At 45.9% G+C, this 24661-nt stretch overlaps 1 protein-coding gene across 5 annotated transcripts in view; it reads right to left on the bottom strand.

Moving 5' to 3' along the window:
* The window catches only part of LOC139556600 (ena/VASP-like protein), an 85246-nt gene that overhangs the window by 20043 nt on the left and 40542 nt on the right, over window positions 1–24661 (bottom strand). For 3 of the 5 annotated variants that reach the window (XM_071370757.1, XM_071370753.1, XM_071370754.1), the window contains exon 2: window positions 395–569. In XM_071370757.1, coding sequence (XP_071226858.1) covers window positions 395–569 — 175 coding nt within the window. The remainder of the gene's footprint in view (window positions 1–394; window positions 570–24661) is intronic. The other 2 variants (XM_071370755.1, XM_071370756.1) reach the window with 1 other exon arrangement.

A 24661-nucleotide genomic window follows, 5' to 3' on the forward strand; every position in this document is an offset into this window, starting at 1 on the left:
AGGAGGAGAGATGGAGAGATGGAGTGATGGAGAGGTGGAAAGGAGGAGAGGTGGAAAGGAGGAGAGATGGAAAGGTGGAAAGGAGGAGAGGTGGAAAGGAGGAGAGATGGAGAGATGGAAAGGATGAGAGGTGGAAAGGAGGAGCGATGGAGAGATGGAAAGGAGGAGAGGAGGAGAGGTGGAAAGGAGGAGAGGTGGAGAGATGGAGAGGTGGAGAGGAGGAGAGATGGAGAGGAGGAAAGGAGGAGAGGAGGAGAGATGGAGAGATGGAGAGGAGGAAAGGAGGAGAGGTGGAGAGATGGAGAGGAGGAAAGGAGGAGAGAGTTCATGGTTACCTTCAAGGCCATTTTAGATCAATGTGTGTGTGTGTGTGTGTGTGTTTGTGAGTGTGTACCTCTACCTGCTGGTCCTGTAACTTGACTCCCACCACGCGGAAGGTGTTGTTGGCCGTGTTGTGGTAGATGTTGATGCGGCTGAAGCCCTGCTGGCCTGGCTTGATGGGAACCCACTTCTTACTGCCGTCATCATACACCATGACAGAGGCTCGTGCCTGGCAGATACTCTGCTCACTGAGGGGGACGAGAAAAACAATCAGTCAATTTCTTTATCAATCAATCAACTGATCAATTTGAACCATCATACACCACCATCATACACCACCATCATACACCACCGTCATACACCACCGTCATACACCACCGTCATACACCACCATCATACACCACCATCATACACCACCGTCATACACCACCGTCATACACCACCATCATACACCACCGTCATACACCACCGTCATACACCACCGTCATACACCACCATCATACACCACCGTCATACACCACCATCATACACCACCATCATACACCACCACAGAGGCTCTAGCATGGAAGATACTCAGCAGTCAACCTTGAGACAATCAACCAATCAATTTTGTTTGATTTACGTAGCTTATGACAAAGAACACATTGAGCAGTGCACTGCAGGCCAATCCAGCTGCAGGTCATGTGATTGATTGAAAAGCCCTCTATCCAAACCTAATGAGACATCTATACCAGAGTCTGCAGCTACTGTTATAAATATGTGTGTGTGTTTGTGTGTGTTTGTGTGTGTGTGTGTGTGTGCCTCCAGGGTTGGGTCTGCCTACTCCCCCATCTTACTGCATTTATCACAGCCCACTGAGGCTCTCTCTCTCCACTGACCTTCACCGTGTTGCGCCGGCACACACACACACACACACACACACACACACACACACACACACACACACACACACACACACACACACACACACACACACACACACACACACACACACACACACACACACACACACACACACACACACACACACACACACACACACACCTCAACTCACTCCAGCCTTGACTATTGTAGCTAGTAAGTGCCAACAAAGGAGAACACTCTCATCGTTCTTTTCTTAAGTCATATGTTTACTTTGGCTGTAAGTCTGGGTCAAGCACAGAGATGTCACACAAAAGGCAAGGGAGGGAAGGAAGGAGGATGACAGCAAAGGAGAGACGAAGAGGAGAGACAGAGGATAGGAGTAAGTGGGGAAAGGAAAGGAGGAAAGGAGAGGGGAGATCTAGGAAAGGAGGGAAGGAGAGGAGAGAGAAAAAGTATGTAAGGAGGTGAGATGGAGAAAAGGATGAAATGAGGATGGATACAAGGAGAGACAGAGGGAACAAGAGGGGAAGGAGACTAGGGGAGGAAGGGGAAAAGGGGGGAGGTGGAAAGGGGAAAGGGTGGGAAGAGGGAGAATTTTGGCATACAAATGAGAATAACAAGAGAGAGACCCATCTGTGCCTCTGCTTCAGTGCCAGGCTAAAATGAGTGGAACTGCCCCTGGGGCAGACAGAAAGAGCTGCGTCAGAGAGTAGAGAGAGAGAGAGAGGTAGGAGGAGAAGGGCGGGGGTTGAGATCCTAAGAGACATGCTAGGTGAGTAGAGAAAGTGAGAGAGAGGTGGAGAGAGAGAGAGTAGAGAGAGAGAGAGAGAGGTAGCGAGAGAGAGAGAGAGAGAGGAGAGAGAGAGGAGAGAGAGAGAGAGAGAGGTAGAGAGAGAGAGAGGTAGAGAGAGAGAGAGAGAGAAGTAGAGAGAGAGAGAGAAGTAGAGAGAGAGAGAGAGAGGGAGGCTGGGATCCTAGGAGAGTTGCTAGGTGCGTATCTGCGATGACGTCAGAGTGAGAGAGAGAGATAGCAAGCGCGAGATAAGAATTGTTGTTGAGAAAGTGAGGGGGTCCTGAGCTGCAGGATTCAAGTGAATCTCCTGAGCAGCAAGGAGAGATGTCAGGTTCAAGTGAATCTCCTGAGCAGCAAGGAGAGATGTCAGGTTATGGTGAGTGACAACCTTAGAGACTGAGAGAGAGAGAGACTGAGAGAGATTGTTTATTTGACTTTTGTATATTACCTACCTCACTTGCTTTGGCAATGTTAACACATGTTTCCCATGCCAATAAAGCCCCTTGAATTGAATTGAATTGAAAATTGAGAGAGAGAGACTGAGAGAGAGAGAGACTGAGAGAGAGAGAGACTGAGAGAGAGAGAGAGAGAGAGAGAGAGAGAGAGAGAGAAGTCATGCAGAGGAACAGCTCCTGACTTGTTATAACTTTTTGTTTGTTAAGAGCGAGATTGACACGATTCAATTAGCAAAAAATGTATAGGTAATCAAATTGTACAACTGAAGATCAACAAAGGAGGAAAAAATTGACAGAGAGTGAGTTAAAAGACCAATCTTCATCGTGGTAGCTAGCCAAATTCAAATCGGTCAGTTAGCTTAACGTCTAGCTCTAACTGTTTACTGGTGGTAACCATAGCAACATGGCCACTGAGGCAGCGCTAGCAGCGACAGCAGCGACAGAAACTGAGAGACTTTCCCCGCTTTTTTTTGAATACCCAGCAGAAATCAAATCAGAGAAAGGAAGAATCAATTTTAAACACAGAATTCTGAGGGAGAACCCAGAAACTTTGTTTGCCGACTGCTCACAAAACAGGACTGTTACAAACCTGTTATTTTACACAGACCACACTACTGCCTGGCATACAGCTGTAACCAGGCATTTCAGCTATACCACGAAGAAAGGCATCTGCAAGGGAAGGCAAATCCACATTTTTGAGGACAGCGATAAGGACCAGGAAAACAGGTTTCTGACAGTAAATATGTATCAGAACGGCACTGTCATGGTCCAGGGCAGTGAGGCTGCACTCAGCTCTGTTGTGCAGGACTTCCCCACCCTAACGAAGATAGCGGAAAGCAAAAAAGAAAAGGACAGCACCCCGACCTCTCCCCTCACCTCAGGCACCCCAACAGCAGGACCATCCTCCCCCCTGCCTGCCTACAACCACCAGAGCCAAGACCCCACTACCATCAGCCTGTTGAGAGACAGGCTGGCAGTGATAGAGGTATGGGTTACTGAGCTGAAGGAGCAGCTCCCCAGCTACACCACCACCAGTCCAGACACAGAGCTTCTACAGGACCAGATCAACCAGTGCAGGACCCAGCTGAAGAACTCTGTCCAGGAGCTGAGAGAGAGCCTTACCACAGCGCTGGAGGAGGTAAAGGCCACCATGAGGAGAGAGCTGGTGCAGGTAAAGGAGGAGATGACAAAGGAGTTGTCTGGCATCAAGAGGGTGCTGCAGCACAGAGAACAGACTGTAGAGACTCCTAGAGAGAAGCTGCAGCCCCTCACCACCCCTAACACCCCCACCGACCCACCTTTACCCACAACCCCCCCCCATACCGACAACACTTTACCCACACCCCCAGTCAACAAGGAGGCTCACATGGAGACACCTACGACAGAGAGAAGCTCTCTGGCCCCCCCTGACACACCCCCACACACCCCCTCCATGTACACAGGCCCTGTGTACTCCAGCCCCAGACCGTAAACACACTAATCTGGTAAAACCCACTGAGGTGGCCATCCTCATTGACTCAAATGGGAAATTCATCCAAGAAGATAAACTCTTCCCCCAACACAAGGTGCGCAAAATATGGTGCCCAAAAACACAGGATGCACTCCACATCCTGTCCCAGCCTGACTTTGGCACACCAGGCCACATTATTATTCACACCGGCACCAACAACCTGCGAGAGGAGCAGGAGAGAGTAGGCAGGCTGGTCAACAGAGTAGCAGAGAGGGCCTCTGAGCGGTTCCCCAACTCCCACATCACCATCTCCACTCTGCTGCCCCGCAAAGACTTCCATCACCGTACCATTCAGAAAGTCAACGCTGACATCACCAGAGGGTGTGGCCTACTCCCAAACGTACACGTTGCTCACCACACAACAATCACCCCAGAGCATCTGCACGACTACTCCCACCTGAGGAAGCAGACAGTAGGGATGTTTGTCAAGTCTCTAAAGGACGTGGCACTTGGTAGACAAACACCCCATGCCGCACTGGACAGAGGACCACCCAGAGACCCCTACCAGACCACTGCACCAACAAGGAGCCCCAGGCCCCTTCAACGCCACACCAGACCCAGCGCACCCCACAGGCCCCACCCACCACCAGACCATCACCACTTCCATCGGCTTAGCCAGACCGGACCGGGCCCAGCCTACTACCCCGCACCAGACCACCACCCCTACCAGACCAGAGAGGAAGCCCCACGGCCCAGACCTGGCCCCCCTCCACTCCACAGGGCCCAACAGCAGGACCAGCGCAGCTACGCAGAGGTTGTCAGAGGACAGGAGAACCCTGTGGGATTGAGTGAGATTAAACAGCTCCTCCAATACATCTGCACTAAACTGCACTAAACACACACGGACGCATGTACACACACACACACACACACACACACACACACCTATTGTACTAAAATGTACTTGTTCAATGAATAGGAATGTTTATATAACAGAAAAAATGTTGGCTGTTATCCTGTTTATCTCGCTCTTAACAACTTAATAGTTAGTTACTGTATTTCTGACTGCTATTCTTTCTTTTGGAACATGAAATCACTGTCAGTTAGCATGTGGAACATTCAGGGCCTAAACTCATCAACCTTTGGACTGAAGAGTTTAGCACTGGAGTTCAACAAAAATCTTAAAGATGTTGACGTCATCATTCTGCAGGAGACATGGTGTAAGGCTGACATTGTCACTCACTGTCCCACAGGTTACAGAGAGGTAATTGTGCCGTCACAAAAACACAGCTCTGTCAATAGAGGCAGAGACTCTGGAGGACTGATCATTTGGTACAAATCCGACCTACAACATCTAATTGATCCCCTCAAAATTGGCAAATATCACATTTGGTTAAAACTGAAAAAAGAACTTGTACTGACAGAAAAAGATGTGTTCCTTTGCGCAATTTATATCCCCCCCTCAGAATCCCCATATTACTCAGAGGAGATCTTCCCCACCCTTGAGGAAGAGACGTGCCATTTCCAGGCCCAGGGAAATGTGCTCATCTGTGGGGACACAAATGTGCGCACAGGAACACTACCTGATCTAACGAGCACACGAGGGGACAGCTTTATTACAGGCCATACTGTTTCTAACTGTCTTAATCTCCCCAATAGAAACAACAGTGACAGCACCGTCAACAAAAACGGAAGGGATCTGTTGCAGCTCTGTAGAAGCCTGGGTCTGTACTTTGTCAATGGTAGGTTACGGGGGGACTCTTTGGGGAGATTCACCTACTGCTCACCTCTTGGCCACAGTACAGTAGACTATATGATCACAGACATTGACCCCTTCTCTCTCAGCTCATTCACTGTCAAGCCACTAACACCTCTGTCTGATCACAGCCAAATTACATTGTTCCTCAAAAGAACAGACATGGAAACAACCACACATTCACAGCCCAGTAAGCTGTACAACATCAGACATTCATACAGATGGGCCCAAAACAGCACAGAAGAATACCAGAAAGCAACCTGGAACCAAAATATCCAAACACTCTTAGATAACTTTCTGGATACCACATTCACTCACAGTAAAGAAGGCATCAATCTAGCAGTACAAAACATCAACTATATATTCAGGCAAACGGCAAAAGAAGCACAATTGAAATTGATAAAAAACAAAACAAAAAAGATCACAGATGACAACTGGTTTGATGCAGATTGTAAAATTATAAGGAAAAAACTTAGAACACTATCCAACCAAAAGCACAGAGACCCAAATAATGGTGAATTACGCCTTCATTACTGTGAGACTTTAAAACTCTATAAACGTACACTCAGAACCAAAAAAGCACAGTACAACAGAAAGCAGCTGACGCTAATTGAGGAGTCCATAAACACAAACAACTTCTGGCAAAATTGGAAAAAAATAAAAAAATCTAAACAAGAGGAATTAGCGATACAAAATGGTGACATTTGGACAACCCATTTTAAAACACTCTACAACACTGTTCAAATTGACACAAACGCAGAACAACGCCAAATTCATGAGAAGTTGAATGGATTAGAAAGAGCTATAAAGGACAATCAAAATCCACTGGACTCCCCAATTACTGACCAGGAGCTCTATAAGAAACTTCAGGCTCTCAAATTTAAAAAGGCATGCGGACCTGATGGCATCCTAAATGAGATGCTCAAACTCACTAGTGCAAAATTTCAGTTGGCTATATTAAAACTGTTTAATTTGATCCTGAGTGTAGGTTATTTCCCTGACATCTGGAATCAAGGACTCATAACCCCAATCTTTAAAAACGGAGACAAATTTGACCCTAACAATTACAGAGGCATTTGTGTGAACAGTAACCTGGGGAAGGTTTTCTGTAGTATTATAAATGTAAGAGTTCTAAACTTCCTTAATAAGCACAATGTCTTGAGTAAAAGCCAAATTGGATTTATACCAAAACATCGCACGACCGATCATATTTACACCCTACACACCCTGATAGATAAACATGTCCACCAAAATAATACCAAAATATACGCTTGCTTTATCGACTTCCAAAAAGCATTTGATTCTATTTGGCACACAGGACTGTTCTACAAAGTTATTGAAACCACGTAGGGGGTAAAACATATGACATAATTAAATCAATGTATACTGGCAATACGTGCAGCATTAAAATTGGCAAGAAAAGAACAGAATTCTTTAACCAGGGGCGGGGCCTTCGTCAGGGTTGTAATCTGAGCCCAGCACTCTTCAATATTTACATCAACGAATTGGCCACTATTCTAGAAAAATCCTCAGCCCCTGGTGTTAGTCTCCATAATTCAGAGGTTAAATGCCTACTCTTCGCCGATGACCTATGCCTGCTGTCACCCACAGCACATGGCCTACAGCAGAGCCTGGACCTGCTAGAGCAGTACTGCCAGACCTGGGCCCTGGCAGTAAACCCCAAAAAGACTAAAATAATGATTTTCCAGAGAAGATCCAGATCTCAGGGAATTAGACCAAAGTTCTCAATTGGTACAAAATATATAGAGCACTGCACACACTACAATTACTTAGGTTTAAAAATAAGCTCAACTGGACACCTTAATGAAGCAGTGAATGAACTGAGAGAGAAAGCACGCAGGGCATTCTACGCAATTAAAAAGCAAATTCAAATTGAAATACCTATTAAAATTTGGCTAAAACTAATTGAATATGTCATTGAACCAATTGCACTTTATGGCAGCGAGGTGTGGGGTCCACTTGCAAAACAAGATTTCATCAAATGGGACAAACATCCCATTGAAACCCTGCATGCAGAGTTCTGTAAGATTCTCCTACATGTCCAGAGGAAAACTACAAACAATGCATGCAGGGCAGAATTAGGCAAATATCCACTAATAATAAAAACTCAAAAAAGAGCAATTAAGTTTTGGAAACATCTAAAATACAGTGACCCCCTCTCATATCATTACCAAGCCCTGCAATACCAAGAGCTGAACAAAGAAAAGAGTCCCCTCATCCAGCTGGTCCTGGGGCTGAGTTCACAAACCTGTTCTACTAACACACTGAAGCCTCAGGACCAGAACATCCAATCAATCAGGATAAACCAAATTACAACACAGTCAAAACAAAACTATATTGCTTATTGGGAAACACAAGCACAAGCACAGAGCAAAATGCAGTGCTATCTGGCCCTAAATCGACAGTACACCGTGGCTAAATATTTGACCATGGTTACTGATCAAAACTTTAGAAAAACCTTGATAAAGTACAGGCTCAGTGAGCACAGCCTTGCCATTGAGAAGGGTAGACACAGGAAAACCTGGCTCCCTGTAGAGGAAAGGCTGTGCAACCACTGCACAATAGCAGAACCTGAGACGGAGCTGCATTTCCTGACAAAATGTCAAAAATATAAAACAATTAGAGAGTGTCATTTCCCCAAATTTGAAACTCTTATTCAAGGTTTCAAAGACCTCTCTGATGAGGATAGGCTACCCGTCCTGTTGGGGGAGGACGCAGAGAGCTGTGGGTTGGCAGCGCACTACATTGCTGCCTGCCATAAGTTGAGGGACAGTGTCTGACAAACCAATCAACCTGCACATGTCCTTTACTGTATGTTTATTGTTATTGTTGAATGTATGGTTATTTTGACCCTTGGTTATTGTTGTTACTGTTGTCCCGTTGACAATTTTGATTCTCATTTTTACATTGTAAACAAGCTTTGGCAATATGTACATTGTTACGTCATGCCAATAAAGCAAATTGAATTGAATTGAATTGAATTGAGAGAGAGAGAGAGAGAGAGAGAGAGAGAGAGAGAGAGAGAGAGAGAGAGAGAGAGAGAGAGAGAGAGAGAGAGAGAGAGAGAGAGAGAGAGAGAGAGAGAGAGAGAGAGAGAGAGAGAGAGAGAGAGAGAGAGAGAGAGAGAGAGAGAGAGAGAGAGAGAGAGAGATAAAGAGTGTCTACTACCGTAATGGATAAACATGCTGACAGGGCCTTCCTGTCTCTCAAGCTCATCCCAACTGTCCAGTTCACTAACTCCAGCCAGGATAGTGGATGGGAATAGAGCAGGCCAGGAGTCAGGGCTATTCAAATACTGTCCTGGAGGACCAAAACACTTCTGGTTCTCACCACCTGATCAGGGACTGATTTAGACCTGGAACGCCAGCTGAGTGAACTCTTTGGCCAATCAACGTCATTCGTTGATCAATCAACAGCCAGCAGCATCCCTTTGCGGCTAGTGATTTGAAGCCGAGCGATAGCTAAGTAGATGCTGCTGAGTTGAGTCGACAACCGTGCCTCCAAACAAAACATCACAGAAACACACCATATCTTTGCATGAAAACACTGTCGATATTGAAGTGAGAAAGCCTTGGTTATAAATAACCACACATCTTAGGGGGAGCGTTGACGCTACACACACGCACTGCAGTAGGGTGGCGGGAGTGACGCCATACACACTTCACATAAGCGCTTCCCATCTTAACAGGCTTGGAATCAGCCAGTGTAGCAGTAAAGCAGTGAGCTGTTTCATTTATTTTCTATAAACTAGGCGGCTGAGTTCGGTTTTAATTTTTAAGGAGTTCTTGGCAGTCGGACGGAAAATGGCGCCCTTCCCCCCCACCAGCATGAATAAATGAGACTCTCAATGGGAGAGAGAGAGAGAGAGAGAGAGAGAGAGAGAGAGAGAGAGAGAGAGAGAGAGAGAGAGAGAGAGAGAGAGAGAGAGAGAGAGAGAGAGAGAGAGAGAGTGTCACACCCTGGCCTTAGTTATCTTTGTTTTCATTATTATTTTAGTTAGGTCAGGGTGTGACATGGGGAATGTATGTGTTTTGGTTTGTCTAGGGGTTTGTATGTTTAATGGGTCAGTGTCTTGTCTAGGTGTTTGTATGTCTATGGCTGCCTAGATTGGTTCTCAATTAGAGGCAGCTGTGGTTTATTGTCTCTGACTGAGAGCCATATTTAAGGCAGCCATAGGCAGTTGGGTTTTGTGGGTAATTGTCTATGTTGAACGTTTGTTGCTTGTCTATGCACTTACGTCGTTAGCTTCACGGTTGTTTTGTTTAGTTTGTATTCAGTGTTCGTTTCGTGTTTTTCCCTTCTCTAAATAAAAGAGAATGTATTTTGCACACGCTGCACCTTGGTCCTCTCTCTTACCCATAGACGAGAGAGAGAGAGAGAGAGAGATGAAAGAACTGTTCTGTATCTGTTCAGCACACACACTGCAGTTTCCCTGCACGCCATGTGTCACAACCGTTGAAAAATGTACAATAGTGCTCTGACACATGTATAAGTCCAATGTTTCTGTACGCACTAACTATTTTGACTCATCACATACACTGCTGCTACTGTTTAATATCTATCCTGTTGACTAGTCCCTTAATTCCGAGTTATATGTGCAATTATGTCAATTACCTCGTACCCCTGCACATCGACTTGGTGCTGGTACCCCGTGTATATAGCCAAGTTATCATTACTCATTATTACTTGTATTATTATTATTATTTGTATTATTACTATTATTATTATTATTATTATGTGTTACTTTCTATTATTTCTCTATTTACTTTCTCTCTGCATTGTTGGGAAGGGCCTGTAAGCATTCACTGTTAGTTTACACCTGTTGTTTACGAAGCATGTGTCGAATAAAATGCGATTTGAAGCTATACCTGAGGGGAGCGTTTGTGTTGACAGACACACACACACACGCGCGCGCACACACACTTTAAATACCATTTTGTACTCTGGAGAAAACATAGAGACAGATTGACACAGTTACAGGAGATGGAGACAGACAGACAGAGACATTCCACAAGTGTTGTGATTGGGAGATTTGTCCTGAAAATGTATCTCTGGAGCCCAGCTCACCAAATTCCCTCTACTATACGGACATTGTTTCGTTTTGGTTGAGCTTTTCTGACCCGGATGTTTTCAGCTGCAGCAGCACTTCTGGCTCGTCACCTCCTCTGAGCATCACCCACCCCCCCACCCACCCCCCCCCACACACACACACACACACACACACACACACACACACACACACACACACACACACACACACACACACACACACACACACACGCGCGCCTGCATGCCCGTATGCACACACACCATGACATTAATTCTCCTCAGGGACTCAGGTCACTGAGAGGTTAATGGTTAATAGCTCACACCAGCCTATACTGAACGTCTCTCTCTCCTTCCCTAAACCTCCATACCTCTATTTCTCTCTCCGTCCTTTGTGTTTGTGTCCCCCCCCCCCTGTGGTTCATTAGTGAGTGTTTTAATGTGGTGACCGATTGAGATCTGGTGCACCCTGCTTGACCTTTCCCTGGATAATGATCTCACTGGCAATACTGTTCATACTGTAGTCTGGCCTGAATGGCCATGCTGTGTCATACTGTATACTGCAGACTGGCCATTCATCTCCACACAGTCATGGCTCTCTGTGGTAGAAGGTGCAGGAAGCCTTTCTTTTCTCTCGGTTTTACAGCCTGCTGAATGAGATATGGAGGGATAGACAGAGAGAGAGAGAGAGAGAGAGAGAGAGAGAGAGAGAGAGAGAGATGCGTATATCTTTGTTTATAGCCAGCTGAATGAAAGATGAGAGCAGGATGGAAAATGAGGGAGCTGCATCTCTCTGTTACCAGCTAGCTAAAGGCGAGAGTCATGATGGTTTCTCATCACTATAATCACCAGGTTCACAGTGTCTGTTCCCCACTCTATTTCTGACACAGAGCCACCGGTGCCCTGAGCTAAACGTACTCCGTTATCATCAGCTCCCTGATCAAAGGTGAGCAGCAAAACAAGTCTCTGTCAGCGTGAGCAAACACACACACACACACAGACACGCTACGTATTCAAAGCACACAATCGCGCACGCACGCACGCACACACACACACACACACACACACACACACACACACACACACACACACACACACACACACACACACACACACACACACACACACACACACACACACACACACACACACACACACACACACACACACACACACACACACACACACACACACATTTATGATGATAACAATGGTCCCGTTTAATGCACAAATCCCGATACTGAACTTCAGTCCCTCTCAAAAACTCTAGCAAGTCAGTCATTTTTTTTACCACACTATAGTGTTGCTGTAGTGACTGAATCCTTATACTATCAGTGGCACTCTGTGTGTCTGGTTAAAATGGCCCTACTTGACAACTCAACTCTCTCCATTCTGTAACAGGCTATTCGAGTGGAGTGGTTGAGCTGAAACGCTCTCTCTCTCTGTCCCGCTTCCTCTCTCTCTCTCCCTCTCAATTTTTTTCAATTCAATTCAAAGTGCTTTATTGGCAGGGGAAACATATGTTTACGTTGCCAAAGCAAGTGAAATAGATCATAAACAAAAGTGTGGCAACAGGTCACAAATCTTGCTGCTGTGATGGCACACTGTGGTATTTCACCCAGTAGATATGGAAGTTAATCAAAATTGGATTTGTTTTTCGAATTCTTTGTAGATCGGTGTAATCCAAGGGAAATATGTGTCTCTAATATGGTCATACATTTGGCAGGAGGTTAGGAAGTGCAGCTCAGTTTCCACCTCATTTTATGAGCAGTGTGCACATAGCCTGTCTTCTCTTGAGAGCCAGGTCTGACTACGGCGGCATTTCTCAATAGCAAGGCTATGCTCACTGAGTCTGTACATAGTCAAAGCTTTCCTTAAGTTTGGGTCAGTCAAAGTGGTCAGGTATTCTGCCACTGTGTACTCTCTGGTTAGGGCCAAAAAGCATTCTAATTTGCTCTGTGTTTTTGTTAATTCTTTCCAATGTGTCAAGTAATTATCTTTTAGTTTTCTCATGATTTGGTTGGGTCTAACTGTGTTGTTGTCCTGGGGCTCTGTGGGATCTGTTTGTCTTTGTAAACAGGACCAGCTTGCTTAGGGGACTCTTCTCCAGGTTCATCTCTATGTAGGTGATGGCTTTGTTATGGAAGGTTAGGAAATCGCTTTCTTTTTGGTGGTTGTAGAATTTAACGGCTCTTTTCTGGATTTTGATAATTAGTGGGTACCGTCCTAATTCTGCTCTGCAGGCATTATTTTGTGTTTTACGTTGTACACTGAGGATATTTTTGCAGAATTCCGCATGCAGAGTCTCAATTTGGTGTTTGTCCCATTTTGTGAATTCTTGGTTGGTAAATGGACCCCAGACCTTACAACCATAAAGGGCAATTGGTTCTATAACAGATTCAAGTATTTTTTTAGACAGATCCTAATTGGTGTCGAATTTTATGTTCCTTTTGGTGGCATAGAAGGCCCTTCTTGCCTTGTCTCTCAGATTGTTCACAGCTTTGTGGAAGTTACCTGTGGCGTTGATGTTTAGGCCATGGTATGTATAGTTGTTTGTGTGCTCTAAGGCAACGGTGTCTAGATGGAATTTGTATTTGTGGTCCTGGCGACTGGACCTTTGTTGGAACACCATTATTTTTGTCTTACTGAGATTTACTGTCAGGGCCCAGGTCTGGCTGAATATGTGCAGAAGAGCTATATGCTGCTGTAGGCCCTCTTTCATTGGTGACAGAAGCACCAGATCGTCAGCAAACAGTAGAAATTTGACTTCAGATTCTCTCTTCAGATTCTAGTAGAGTGAGGCTGGGTGCTGCGGACTGTTTTAGTGCCCTCGCCAATTCGTTGATATATATGTTGAAGAGAGTGGGGCTTAAGCTGCATCCCTGTCTCACTCCACGGCCCTGTGGAAAGAAATGTGTGTGTTTTTTGCCAATTTTAACCGCACACTTGTTGTTTGTGTACATTGATATTATAATGTTGTATGTTTTTCCCCAACACCACTTTCCATCAATTTGTATAGCAGACCCTCATGCCAAATTGAGTCAAAGCCTTTTTTTAAATCAACAAAGCATGAGAAGACTGCCTTTGTTTTGGTTTGTTTGTTTGTCAAATAGGGTGTGCGGGGTGAATACGTGGTCTGTCGTACAGTAATTTGGTAAAAAGCCAATTTGACATTTGCTCAGTACATTTTTTTCACTGGGGAAATGTATGAGTCTGCTCTTAATGATAATGCAGAGGATTTTCCCAAGGTTGCTGTTGACGCATATCCCACGGTAGTTATTGGGGTCAAATTTGTCTCCACTTTTGTGCATTGGGTGATCAGTCCTTGGTTCCAAATATTGGGGAAGATTCCAGAGCTAAGGATGATGTTAAAGAGTTTAAGTATAGTGAATTGTGATTGGTTGTCTGTATATTTTATACTTTCATTGAGGATACCATCAACACCACAGGCCTTTTTGGGTTGGTATTTTGTCCCGTAGTTCATTTAATGTAACTGGAGAATCCAGCGGGTTCTGGTAGTCTTTAATAGTTGATTCTAAGATTTGTATTTGATCATGTATATGTTTTTGCTGTTTGTTCTTTGTTACAGGGCCAAAAAGATTGGAGAAGTGGTTTACCCATACATCTCCATTTTGGATAGATAACTCTTCGTGTTGTTAAGTGTTTTCCAATTTTCCCAGAAGTGGTTAAAGTCTATGGATTCTTCAATTACATTGAGCTGATTTCTGACATGCTGTTCCTTCTTTTTCCGTAGTGTATTTCTGTATTGTTTTAGTGATTCACCATAGTGAAGGCGTAGACTCAGGTTGTCTGGATCTCTATGTTTTTGGTTGGACAGGTTTCTCAATTTCTTTCTTAGGTTTTTGCATTCTTCATTAAACCATTTGTCATTGTTGTTAATTTTCTGTTTGAAATTTTTAGATTTGATAGGGAAGCTATCAAGTTTACACCTTCACTATTACAGTGGAACGTTTGTTCCAGGAAGTTGTCTAAAAGGGATTGAATTTGTTGTTGCCCAATAGTTTTTTTGGAAAGTTTCCACATTTATAGCATTTCTTTATATTATGAAATTCCTTTGGTTTTGATGCCTCATGATTGAGTATTGCTCTGTTCAAGTAGACTTTGATATCTCCCTCCCTCCCTCCCCCTAGTAATGCACTCAGCAGTGGAAGGTCTACTACTAAGCATTAACCTATGTACTGCGCATAACCCTGACACAGAGACACGAGAGAGACAGACAGAGAGCACAGGAGGTTGGTGCCACCTTAATTGGGGAGGACAGGCTCGTGGTAACGGCTGGAGCGGAACTAGTGGAATTTTGTTTGATGCCATTCCATTCTCTCCTTTCCAGCCATTATTATGTGGGGGAGATTAAACCTACTGAGATTTTTGGCACATGAGGTAGCGGTCTGGCACCGTCACACAGCTGCTGGTTCAAGTGCCACAACGATCTAGACTTTGTTACGAGGACTTTGAGGTCCAGCAAGGTCGCACAAATAACTCTTTAGTGATGAAAGCAGAGGAGAGCAGTAGACAGATTCAGTCTTTGTGTTGCAGAGCCAGCTGCAGATGACAACAGCCAACGAACCAGCGAGCTGGCTGGCAGGACAAATAATGTTTAGCACAAATCGTTTTTTCTAGTTCTTTTAAACAAAACAAGGATTCATGTTGGAGAAGTTCAGTTACAAAAATGAGCCAAGGAACTGCAAAATGAAACAGAGCGGTGTGTGTGTGTGTGTGTTTACTATCCTCACAAGGATAGTAGAATGAGGAACAATTGGACAAGTGGGGACACAAGGAAAAGGGTTATTTTAGGCTTAGAGGTTAGGTTTAGGGTTAGGCTTACAATTAGGGTTAGAATCAGGGTTAGGGGTAAATGATTGGTCCCCACGAAGACAGTAAAACAAACACGTTTGTGTGTGTATGCGTGTGTGTGTGTCTGTGTGTGTGTGTGTGTTAGGGCTGGGCGATATGGCCTAAAAATGAATGGGCGAGTTACAATATACAGTGCATTCAGAAAGTATTCAGACCACTTTACTTTTTCCACATTTCGTTACTTTACAGCCTTATTCGAAAATGTATTAAATCGTTTTTTTCTTCATCGATCTTCACACAACACCCCACAATGACAAAGCAAAAGCTGTTTTTTAGAAATGTTTGCAAATGTATTAAAAATTAAATATCACATTTACATAAGTATTCAGACCCTTTACTCAGTACTTTGTTGAAGCACCTTTGGCAGCGATTACAGCCTCTAGTCTTCTTGGGTATGACGCTACAAGCTTGGCACACCTGTATTTGGGGAGTTTCTCCCATTCTTCTCTGCAGATCCTTTCAAGCTCTGTCAGGTTGGATGGGGAGCGTCGCTGGACAGGTATTTTCAAGTCCGGGCCACTCAAAGACATTCAGAGACTTGTCCCGAAGCCACTCCTGTGTTGTCTTGGCTGTGTTCTTAAGGTCGTTGTCCTGTTGGAAGGTGAACCTTCACCCCAGCCTGAGCGCTCTGGAGCAGGTTTTCATCAAGGATCTCTCTGTACTTTGTTTCCGTTCGTCTTTCCCTCGATCCTGACTAGTCTCCCAGTCCCTGCCGCTGAAAAACATCTGCACAGCATGATGCTGCCACAACCATGCTTCACCGTAGGGATGGTGCCAGGTTTCCTCCAGACGTGGTGCTTGGCATTTAGGCCAACGAGTTCAATCTTGGTTTCATCAAACCAGAGAATCTTGTTTCTTTTTCTCATGTTCTGAGAGTCCTTTAGGTGCCTTTTGGCAAACTCCAAGCGGGCTGCCTTTTACTGAGGAGTGGCTTCCGTCTGGCCACTCTACCGTAAAGGCCTGATTGGTGGAGTGCTGCAGAGATGTTTGTCCTTCTGGAAGGTTCTCCCATCTCCACACAGGAACTATGGAGCTCTGTCAGAGTGACCATCGGGTTCTTGGTCACCTTCCTGACCAAGGCCCTTCTCCCCCGATTACTCAGTTTGGCCGAGCGGCCAACTCTAGGAAGAGTCTTGGTGGTTCCAAACTTCTTCCATTTAAGAATGATGGAGGCCACTGTGTTCTTGGGGACATTCAATGCTGCAGAAATGTTTTGGTACCCTTCCCCCGATCTGTGCCTCGACACAATTCTGTCTCGGAGCTCTACGGACATTTCCTTCAACCTCATGGCTTGGTTTTTGCTCTGACATGCACTTTCAACTGTGGGGCCTTATATAGGGCTGATATTTGGGCTCCAGAATGGCGCAGCGGTCTAAGGCCCTGCATCTCAGTGTTAGAGGTGTCTCTACAGACCCTGGTTTGTTTCCAGGCTGTATCACAACAGGCTGTGAATGTCCCATAGGGCATTGTCATTATGGGGTATTGTGTGTAGATTGATGAGGAATTAAAAAAAAAATCTATTTTAGAATAAGGCTGTATTGTAACAAAATTTCAAAAAAGTGAAGTGGTCTGAATACTTTCTGAATGCACTGTATATCTCAATGTATTTATTTATTTTCCCTAAATAAGCTTTGTTGCACAATTAAATGTCAATACACTTCATTTCAAATAGTCAGCAATAATCTAATTAATTCAGGGCTTGTAAAATTATACCTAGGCTTAATATAAATAAGCCTTCCACAATCATACTCACCACTAATGTATTAATGTAATATTTTATTAAAAAATGGTTTAACCTGCTTTTTTGCAATAATCACTTATCTGGCTTCCAAGTCTGTCTATGAAAATGGCCTTTTTGTTACAAACAACCATAACCATGCACAATGCACACCCACGAGTAATGACCAACTTCTTGTCCCAGGCATTATAGAAAATGAACACAAGTCTCGTAAACAAATCTCTCAAGCACAATCCCACATGCTAGTGAGTAGCCAGCTAATTATCATATTTACAGTCTAGAACAGTTGAGCTGTTATGAACACACCCTCCTCCTGTTTGAACAGCATGCTAGTGGGTAGCCAGACGTTATGAACACACCCTCCTCCTGTTTGAACAGCGTGCTAGTGGGTAGCCAGACGTTATGAACACACCCTCCTCCTGTTTGAACAGCGTGCTAGTGGGTAGCCAGACGTTATGAACACACCCTCCTCCTGTTTGAACAGCGTGCTAGTGGGTAGCCAGACGTTATGAACACACCCTCCTCCTGTTTGAACAGCGTGCTAGTGGGTAGCCAGACGTTATGAACACACCCTCCTCCTGTTTGAACAGCGTGCTAGTGGGTAGCCAGACGTTATGAACACACCCTCCTCCTGTTTGAACAGCGTGCTAGTGGGTAGCCAGACGTTATGAACACACCCTCCTCCTGTTTGAACAGCGTGCTAGTGGGTAGCCAGACGTTATGAACACACCCTCCTCCTGTTTGAACAGCGTGCTAGTGGGTAGCCAGACGTTATGAACACACCCTCCTCCTGTTTGAACAGCGTGCTAGTGGGTAGCCAGACGTTATGAACACACCCTCCTCCTGTTTGAACAGCGTGCTAGTGGGTAGCCAGACGTTATGAACACACCCTCCTCCTGTTTGAACAGCGTGCTAGTGGGTAGCCAGACGTTATGAACACACCCTCCTCCTGTTTGAACAGCGTGCTAGTGGGTAGCCAGACGTTATGAACACACCCTCCTCCTGTTTGAACAGCGTGCTAGTGGGTAGCCAGACGTTATGAACACACCCTCCTCCTGTTTGAACAGCGTGCTAGTGGGTAGCCAGACGTTATGAACACACCCTCCTCCTGTTTGAACAGCGTGCTAGTGGGTAGCCAGACGTTATGAACACACCCTCCTCCTGTTTGAACAGCGTGCTAGTGGGTAGCCAGACGTTATGAACACACCCTCCTCCTGTTTGAACAGCGTGCTAGTGGGTAGCCAGACGTTATGAACACACCCTCCTCCTGTTTGAACAGCGTGCTAGTGGGTAGCCAGACGTTATGAACACACCCTCCTCCTGTTTGAACAGCGTGCTAGTGGGTAGCCAGACGTTATGAACACACCCTCCTCCTGTTTGAACAGCGTGCTAGTGGGTAGCCAGACGTTATGAACACACCCTCCTCCTGTTTGAACAGCGTGCTAGTGGGTAGCCAGACGTTATGAACACACCCTCCTCCTGTTTGAACAGCGTGCTAGTGGGTAGCCAGACGTTATGAACACACCCTCCTCCTGTTTGAACAGCGTGCTAGTGGGTAGCCAGACGTTATGAACACACCCTCCTCCTGTTTGAACAGCGTGCTAGTGGGTAGCCAGACGTTATGAACACACCCTCCTCCTGTTTGAACAGCGTGCTAGTGGGTAGCCAGACGTTATGAACACACTCTCCTCCTGTTTGAACAGCGTGCTAGTGGGTAGCCAGACGTTATGAACACACCCTCCTCCTGTTTGAACAGCGTGCTAGTGGGTAGCCAGACGTTATGAACACACCCTCCTCCTGTTTGAACAGCGTGCTAGTGGGTAGCCAGACATTATGAACACACCCTCCTCCTGTTTGAACAGCGTGCTAGTGGGTAGCCAGACGTTATGAACACACCCTCCTCCTGTTTGAACAGCGTGCTAGTGGGTAGCCAGACGTTATGAACACACCCTCCTCCTGTTTGAACAGCGTGCTAGTGGGTAGCCAGACGTTATGAACACACCCTCCTCCTGTTTGAACAGCGTGCTAGTGGGTAGCCAGACGTTATGAACACACCCTCCTCCTGTTTGAACAGCGTGCTAGTGGGTAGCCAGACGTTATGAACACACCCTCCTCCTGTTTGAACAGCGTGCTAGTGGGTAGCCAGACGTTATGAACACACCCTCCTCCTGTTTGAACAGCGTGCTAGTGGGTAGCCAGACGTTATGAACACACCCTCTTCCTGTTTGAACAGCGTGCTAGTGGGTAGCCAGACGTTATGGACACACCCTCCTCCTGTTTGAACAGCGTGCTAGTGGGTAGCCAGACGTTATGAACACAGCCTCCTCCTGTTTGAACAGCGTGCTAGTGGGTAGCCAGACGTTATGAACACACCCTCCTCCTGTTTGAACAGCGTGCTAGTGGGTAGCCAGACGTTATGAACACACCCTCCTCCTGTTTGAACAGCGTGCTAGTGGGTAGCCAGACGTTATGAACACACCCTCCTCCTGTTTGAACAGCGTGCTAGTGGGTAGCCAGACGTTATGAACACACCCTCCTCCTGTTTGAACAGCGTGCTAGTGGGTAGCCAGACGTTATGAACACACTCTCCTCCTGTTTGAACAGCGTGCTAGTGGGTAGCCAGACGTTATGAACACACCCTCCTCCTGTTTGAACAGCGTGCTAGTGGGTAGCCAGACGTTATGAACACACCCTCCTCCTGTTTGAACAGCGTGCTAGTGGGTAGCCAGACATTATGAACACACCCTCCTCCTGTTTGAACAGCGTGCTAGTGGGTAGCCAGACGTTATGAACACACCCTCCTCCTGTTTGAACAGCGTGCTAGTGGGTAGCCAGACGTTATGAACACACCCTCCTCCTGTTTGAACAGCGTGCTAGTGGGTAGCCAGACGTTATGAACACACCCTCCTCCTGTTTGAACAGCGTGCTAGTGGGTAGCCAGACGTTATGAACACACCCTCCTCCTGTTTGAACAGCGTGCTAGTGGGTAGCCAGACGTTATGAACACACCCTCCTCCTGTTTGAACAGCGTGCTAGTGGGTAGCCAGACGTTATGAACACACCCTCCTCCTGTTTGAACAGCGTGCTAGTGGGTAGCCAGACGTTATGAACACACCCTCCTCCTGTTTGAACAGCGTGCTAGTGGGTAGCCAGACGTTATGAACACACCCTCTTCCTGTTTGAACAGCGTGCTAGTGGGTAGCCAGACGTTATGGACACACCCTCCTCCTGTTTGAACAGCGTGCTAGTGGGTAGCCAGACGTTATGAACACACCCTCCTCCTGTTTGAACAGCGTGCTAGTGGGTAGCCAGACGTTATGAACACACCCTCCTCCTGTTTGAACAGCGTGCTAGTGGGTAGCCAGACGTTATGAACACACCCTCCTCCTGTTTGAACAGCATGCTAGTGGGTAGCCAGACGTTATGAACACACCCTCCTCCTGTTTGAACAGCATGCTAGCCTGTCCACTTTGTTCAGATGTTGAAATCAAGTGGCCCACCTGGATAAGAAGATGCTTATTTCTCAGAATGATGACTTGCCAATTCCTTATATAAATGTGTCTATTTGTGTTAATTGCTTGTGTATAAAACACAGACTAGAGAGCTAGCACATAGCACTCTGTGGCTAAAATATTGCTAGCGGTATGCTACATGGTATCGCAATGCCAAAAGACACTGGTAAGTAACATGTTTCCCCTTTTGTCTGTGTCAACGCCGTGCACGACAGAAACGTGAGCATTCATTTTCGAAAATCAATGTTCATTGATACTCCCGTTTTAGTAGGGTCTGCTGTGTGTCAACTCTGGGAGTCTGGGACATAAAAAGGATATCGTCAGAGAGGTTAAGTTCTCCTCTTCTAGAGTTAAATAATGGCTCAATTTGTTTCGGAGTCCATACGACTGATTCTGTCGGACCTAAACTCAAATGGAAACCGCTTTTTGTCAGAGAGGAAGAAGTGACCTTTCATCTTTGTTGTTGTAAGTGGCAGGGGGAGGGGCTTGGTGTGCGTGGAGATGAGACCAAAACGACAACATAAAAACAAAAAATGTTGCACTAAAACATACATTTGAATTAACCGAATTAACTCGATATATAACAAAGCCCTGGTGTGTGTTCTACTTCAAACATCAACGCAGCAGCAGAATTAACATTTAGAACTGTGACACACATTAGCGATAGGACACTAACCCTAGCCCTTGCTAAACCTAAGCAGCTTTCATAGACAAAGCACTAAAGACCGCTAAACCGCTGCAATCCTATTCCAACCACTGGGGCCAATTATGATAATTATGTGCTTCTTTAGCCCCCTTGCTGCAAGTATTAGTCGCTCCTAACCACAGATCTGGGATCTGATTACCCGATGCCCAGTTGTTACTTTATCCACTGTAGAGGTCAAAAAAGGCCTAACCCCGAAACAGTGGTCAGGAGCAACTTCATGCTTCTCCCTCTGGGGTGTGTGTGCGCCTTTGAAATCCATTTCTGGACCCTTTTCTGTGGGTTTTGATAGCGGATGTGGCGTGTGTGTGTGTGTGTGTGTGTGTGTGTGTGTGTGTGTGTGTGTGTGTGTGTGTGTGTGTGTGTGTGTGTGTGTGTGTGTGTGTGTGTGTGTGTGTGTGTGTGTGTGTGTGTGCCTGCCAGTGAAAATAGCTCTGCGAAAGCCTTCTGCAACATGGCAGAACACAGACAAAGTTATGAGTCAGGCTGTTATTGGAAGTCTGTTATATAAGCTGCTTGCTTGCGTATTTGAGGTTTGGTGGTGAAGCGAGGGAGCGAGAGAGAGACGGAGGGAGGGAGGGAGAGAGAGAGAGGAAGGTAGAGCGAGGAAGGGTGAGAGTGAGAGATGGGGGAGTTTAATAGTCTATTTGGGTTAGCCCTGGGATTGAATAGTGTATTTGGGATAGGCTTAGGGTTCATGGGCTACGCAAAGAGAGACAACTCTGTTCTGTTGTGCTCTTTCAGATAGGCAAAGAGCTTGATAATCCAACACGGAAGACAGGAGAGGGAAATCCCTATGGTCCAGTACTGATGCAGTGGAGACATGCAATATCTTGACCCAGATGTGTCGTGACCTGTGTATTAGAGTGGTGTTCTGTTTGTTTGTGTGTGTTGTCGTTGGAGTGTGTTTATGTCTGAGAGTGCGTATTTGTGTCTCACTGTGTGTTAGAGCCTTGAGAGCTTGATGTGTGTTTTGGAGTGTGGGTGTGTTTCTGAGGACTGTTTGAGAGCCTGGAGACCGGGATGCAGACAGCACAGATCATGCACGAGCACACGCATCCGCACACGCATCTGCACACACACACACACACACACACACACACACACACACACACACACACACACACACACACACACACACACACACACACACACTCTCAGTTCCTGCTGCAGACCCCCTCACTTGGCTCCAGAGAGACCACGCAAGAGCACGCTAATCTGTTGGCATGACAACTGGAGTGGAATATTTGGCTGAGGAAGAAAAGATGAATGAGCTGTGATGTGATATAAATAAAAATGTCTTCCTGAAAGCCAGGGGGCTTCAGAAGACAGACAGACAGTCTGTGCTGCTTTAATTACAGACAGAGCGGAACGATGCTAGACACACACAAGTAGAGAGGGTTGCCGCATCCTCTAGTCGTCAAAATGCTTTTAGAGCACAATGTGGAATTAACACAATGAAGACTGAATGGTGATGAATCACGGCCACGACATCACATTTGGTGAGTAGGCCGAGGCTTAATGATTCTGATCAAAATACGCTCTTTGTCTTGATCAAACTAATGTTTTTACATACTGTATGTTCAGTGTGGAACCTGTCTATGTTTAGGGGTGGTTATAGCCTAGGCCAACCTGTTCTAAATGGCACTAGCAGTGCGCAAAGTAGCCTGAGCGGAAAATAGACAGGATGCAGTTATTCCAAAACTGCAGCTCGTTGCTGGAACACATATTTCCCTACTCCAATCAACCAGTCCATTTTTGAACGTGTGAGAAACTGTCATCATTCTTGCAAGGAATGTAGTTTATGTATCACATCAGTATCTATGCTTTTATAGAATTGTATTTCTGTAGGTTTACAGGAGCTTGTGTGTCCAGGGGGAGCGGTCGGAAAGCAATTGAGTGAGTGGATAACAAATCTAGATCACCTTCACTCCACACACAGAGGCGCATACAAAGCTCTCCCCCGCATGTCATTTGGCAAATCGAACCATAACTCTATCCTCCTGATTCCTTTTGCTTACAAGCAAAAACTCAAACAGGAAGTACCAGTGGCGAGCTTAATACGGAAGTGGTCCAATGAAGCGGACGCTAAGCGGACGCTCGCACAGACTGGGATATGTTCCGGGATTCATCCACTGTTGTCTCCACAGTGACTCTACCCACACACTCACACATACTACACTGACACTCCAACACACACACACACACGCTCACATACACACATGGACATATAGACACACTTCACATACGCTACTGCTACTCTGTTTATTATATATTCTGATTGCCTAGTCACTTTTACGCCTACCCACGTTTACATACTGCATTACCTCAATTACCTCAACTACCTCGTACCCCGGCACATTGACTCGGTACTAGAGCTCCTTGTATATAGCCATGTTATTGTTTTTATTGTGTTACTATTTCCTTTTTTATTTAGTAAATATTTTCCATACTTTTTAACTCTGCATTGTTGGGAATGGGCTCGTAAGTTAGCATTTCACAGTAAAGTCTACACCTGGCCTCCCGAGTGGCGCAGTGGTCTAAGGCACTGCATCACAGAGCTAGCTGTGCCACTAGAGATCCTGGTTCCAGTCCAGGCTCTGTTGCAACCGGGAGACCCATGGGGCGGCGCACAATTGACCCAGCGTCGTCTGGGTTAGGGGAGGGTTTGGCCGGCAGGGATATCCTTGTCCCATCGTGCATTAGCGACTCCTGTGGCGGGCCGGGCGCAGTGCACGCTGACATGGTACGGTGTTTCCTCCGACACACAACCCGGCTGGCATCCGGGTTAAGTGGGCATTGTGTCAAGAAGCAGCGCAGCTTGGTTGGGTTATGTTTTGGAGGACGCGTGGCTCTCGACCTTCGCCTCTCCTGAGTCCATACGGGAGTTGCAGCGATGAGACAAGACTTTATAACTACCAATTGGATACCACGAAATTGAGAAGAAGAAAAGGGGTATAAAATGTTTAAAAGTCTTTGTGACCAATAAAATGTGATTTGATTTGGGTTGTTGAGATCCTATGGAGGTCAATTTGGACAGAAGAACGGTATAAAACCAAGGCTTGGAACGGGTCTGAATAGTTTAATTCCTGCTGACAGCCTGCGAGCAGTGCGGAGAGATGAGAGC

This window comes from Salvelinus alpinus, chromosome 27 (genome assembly GCF_045679555.1).
Source record: "Salvelinus alpinus chromosome 27, SLU_Salpinus.1, whole genome shotgun sequence".
Taxonomy (NCBI): domain Eukaryota; kingdom Metazoa; phylum Chordata; class Actinopteri; order Salmoniformes; family Salmonidae; genus Salvelinus; species Salvelinus alpinus.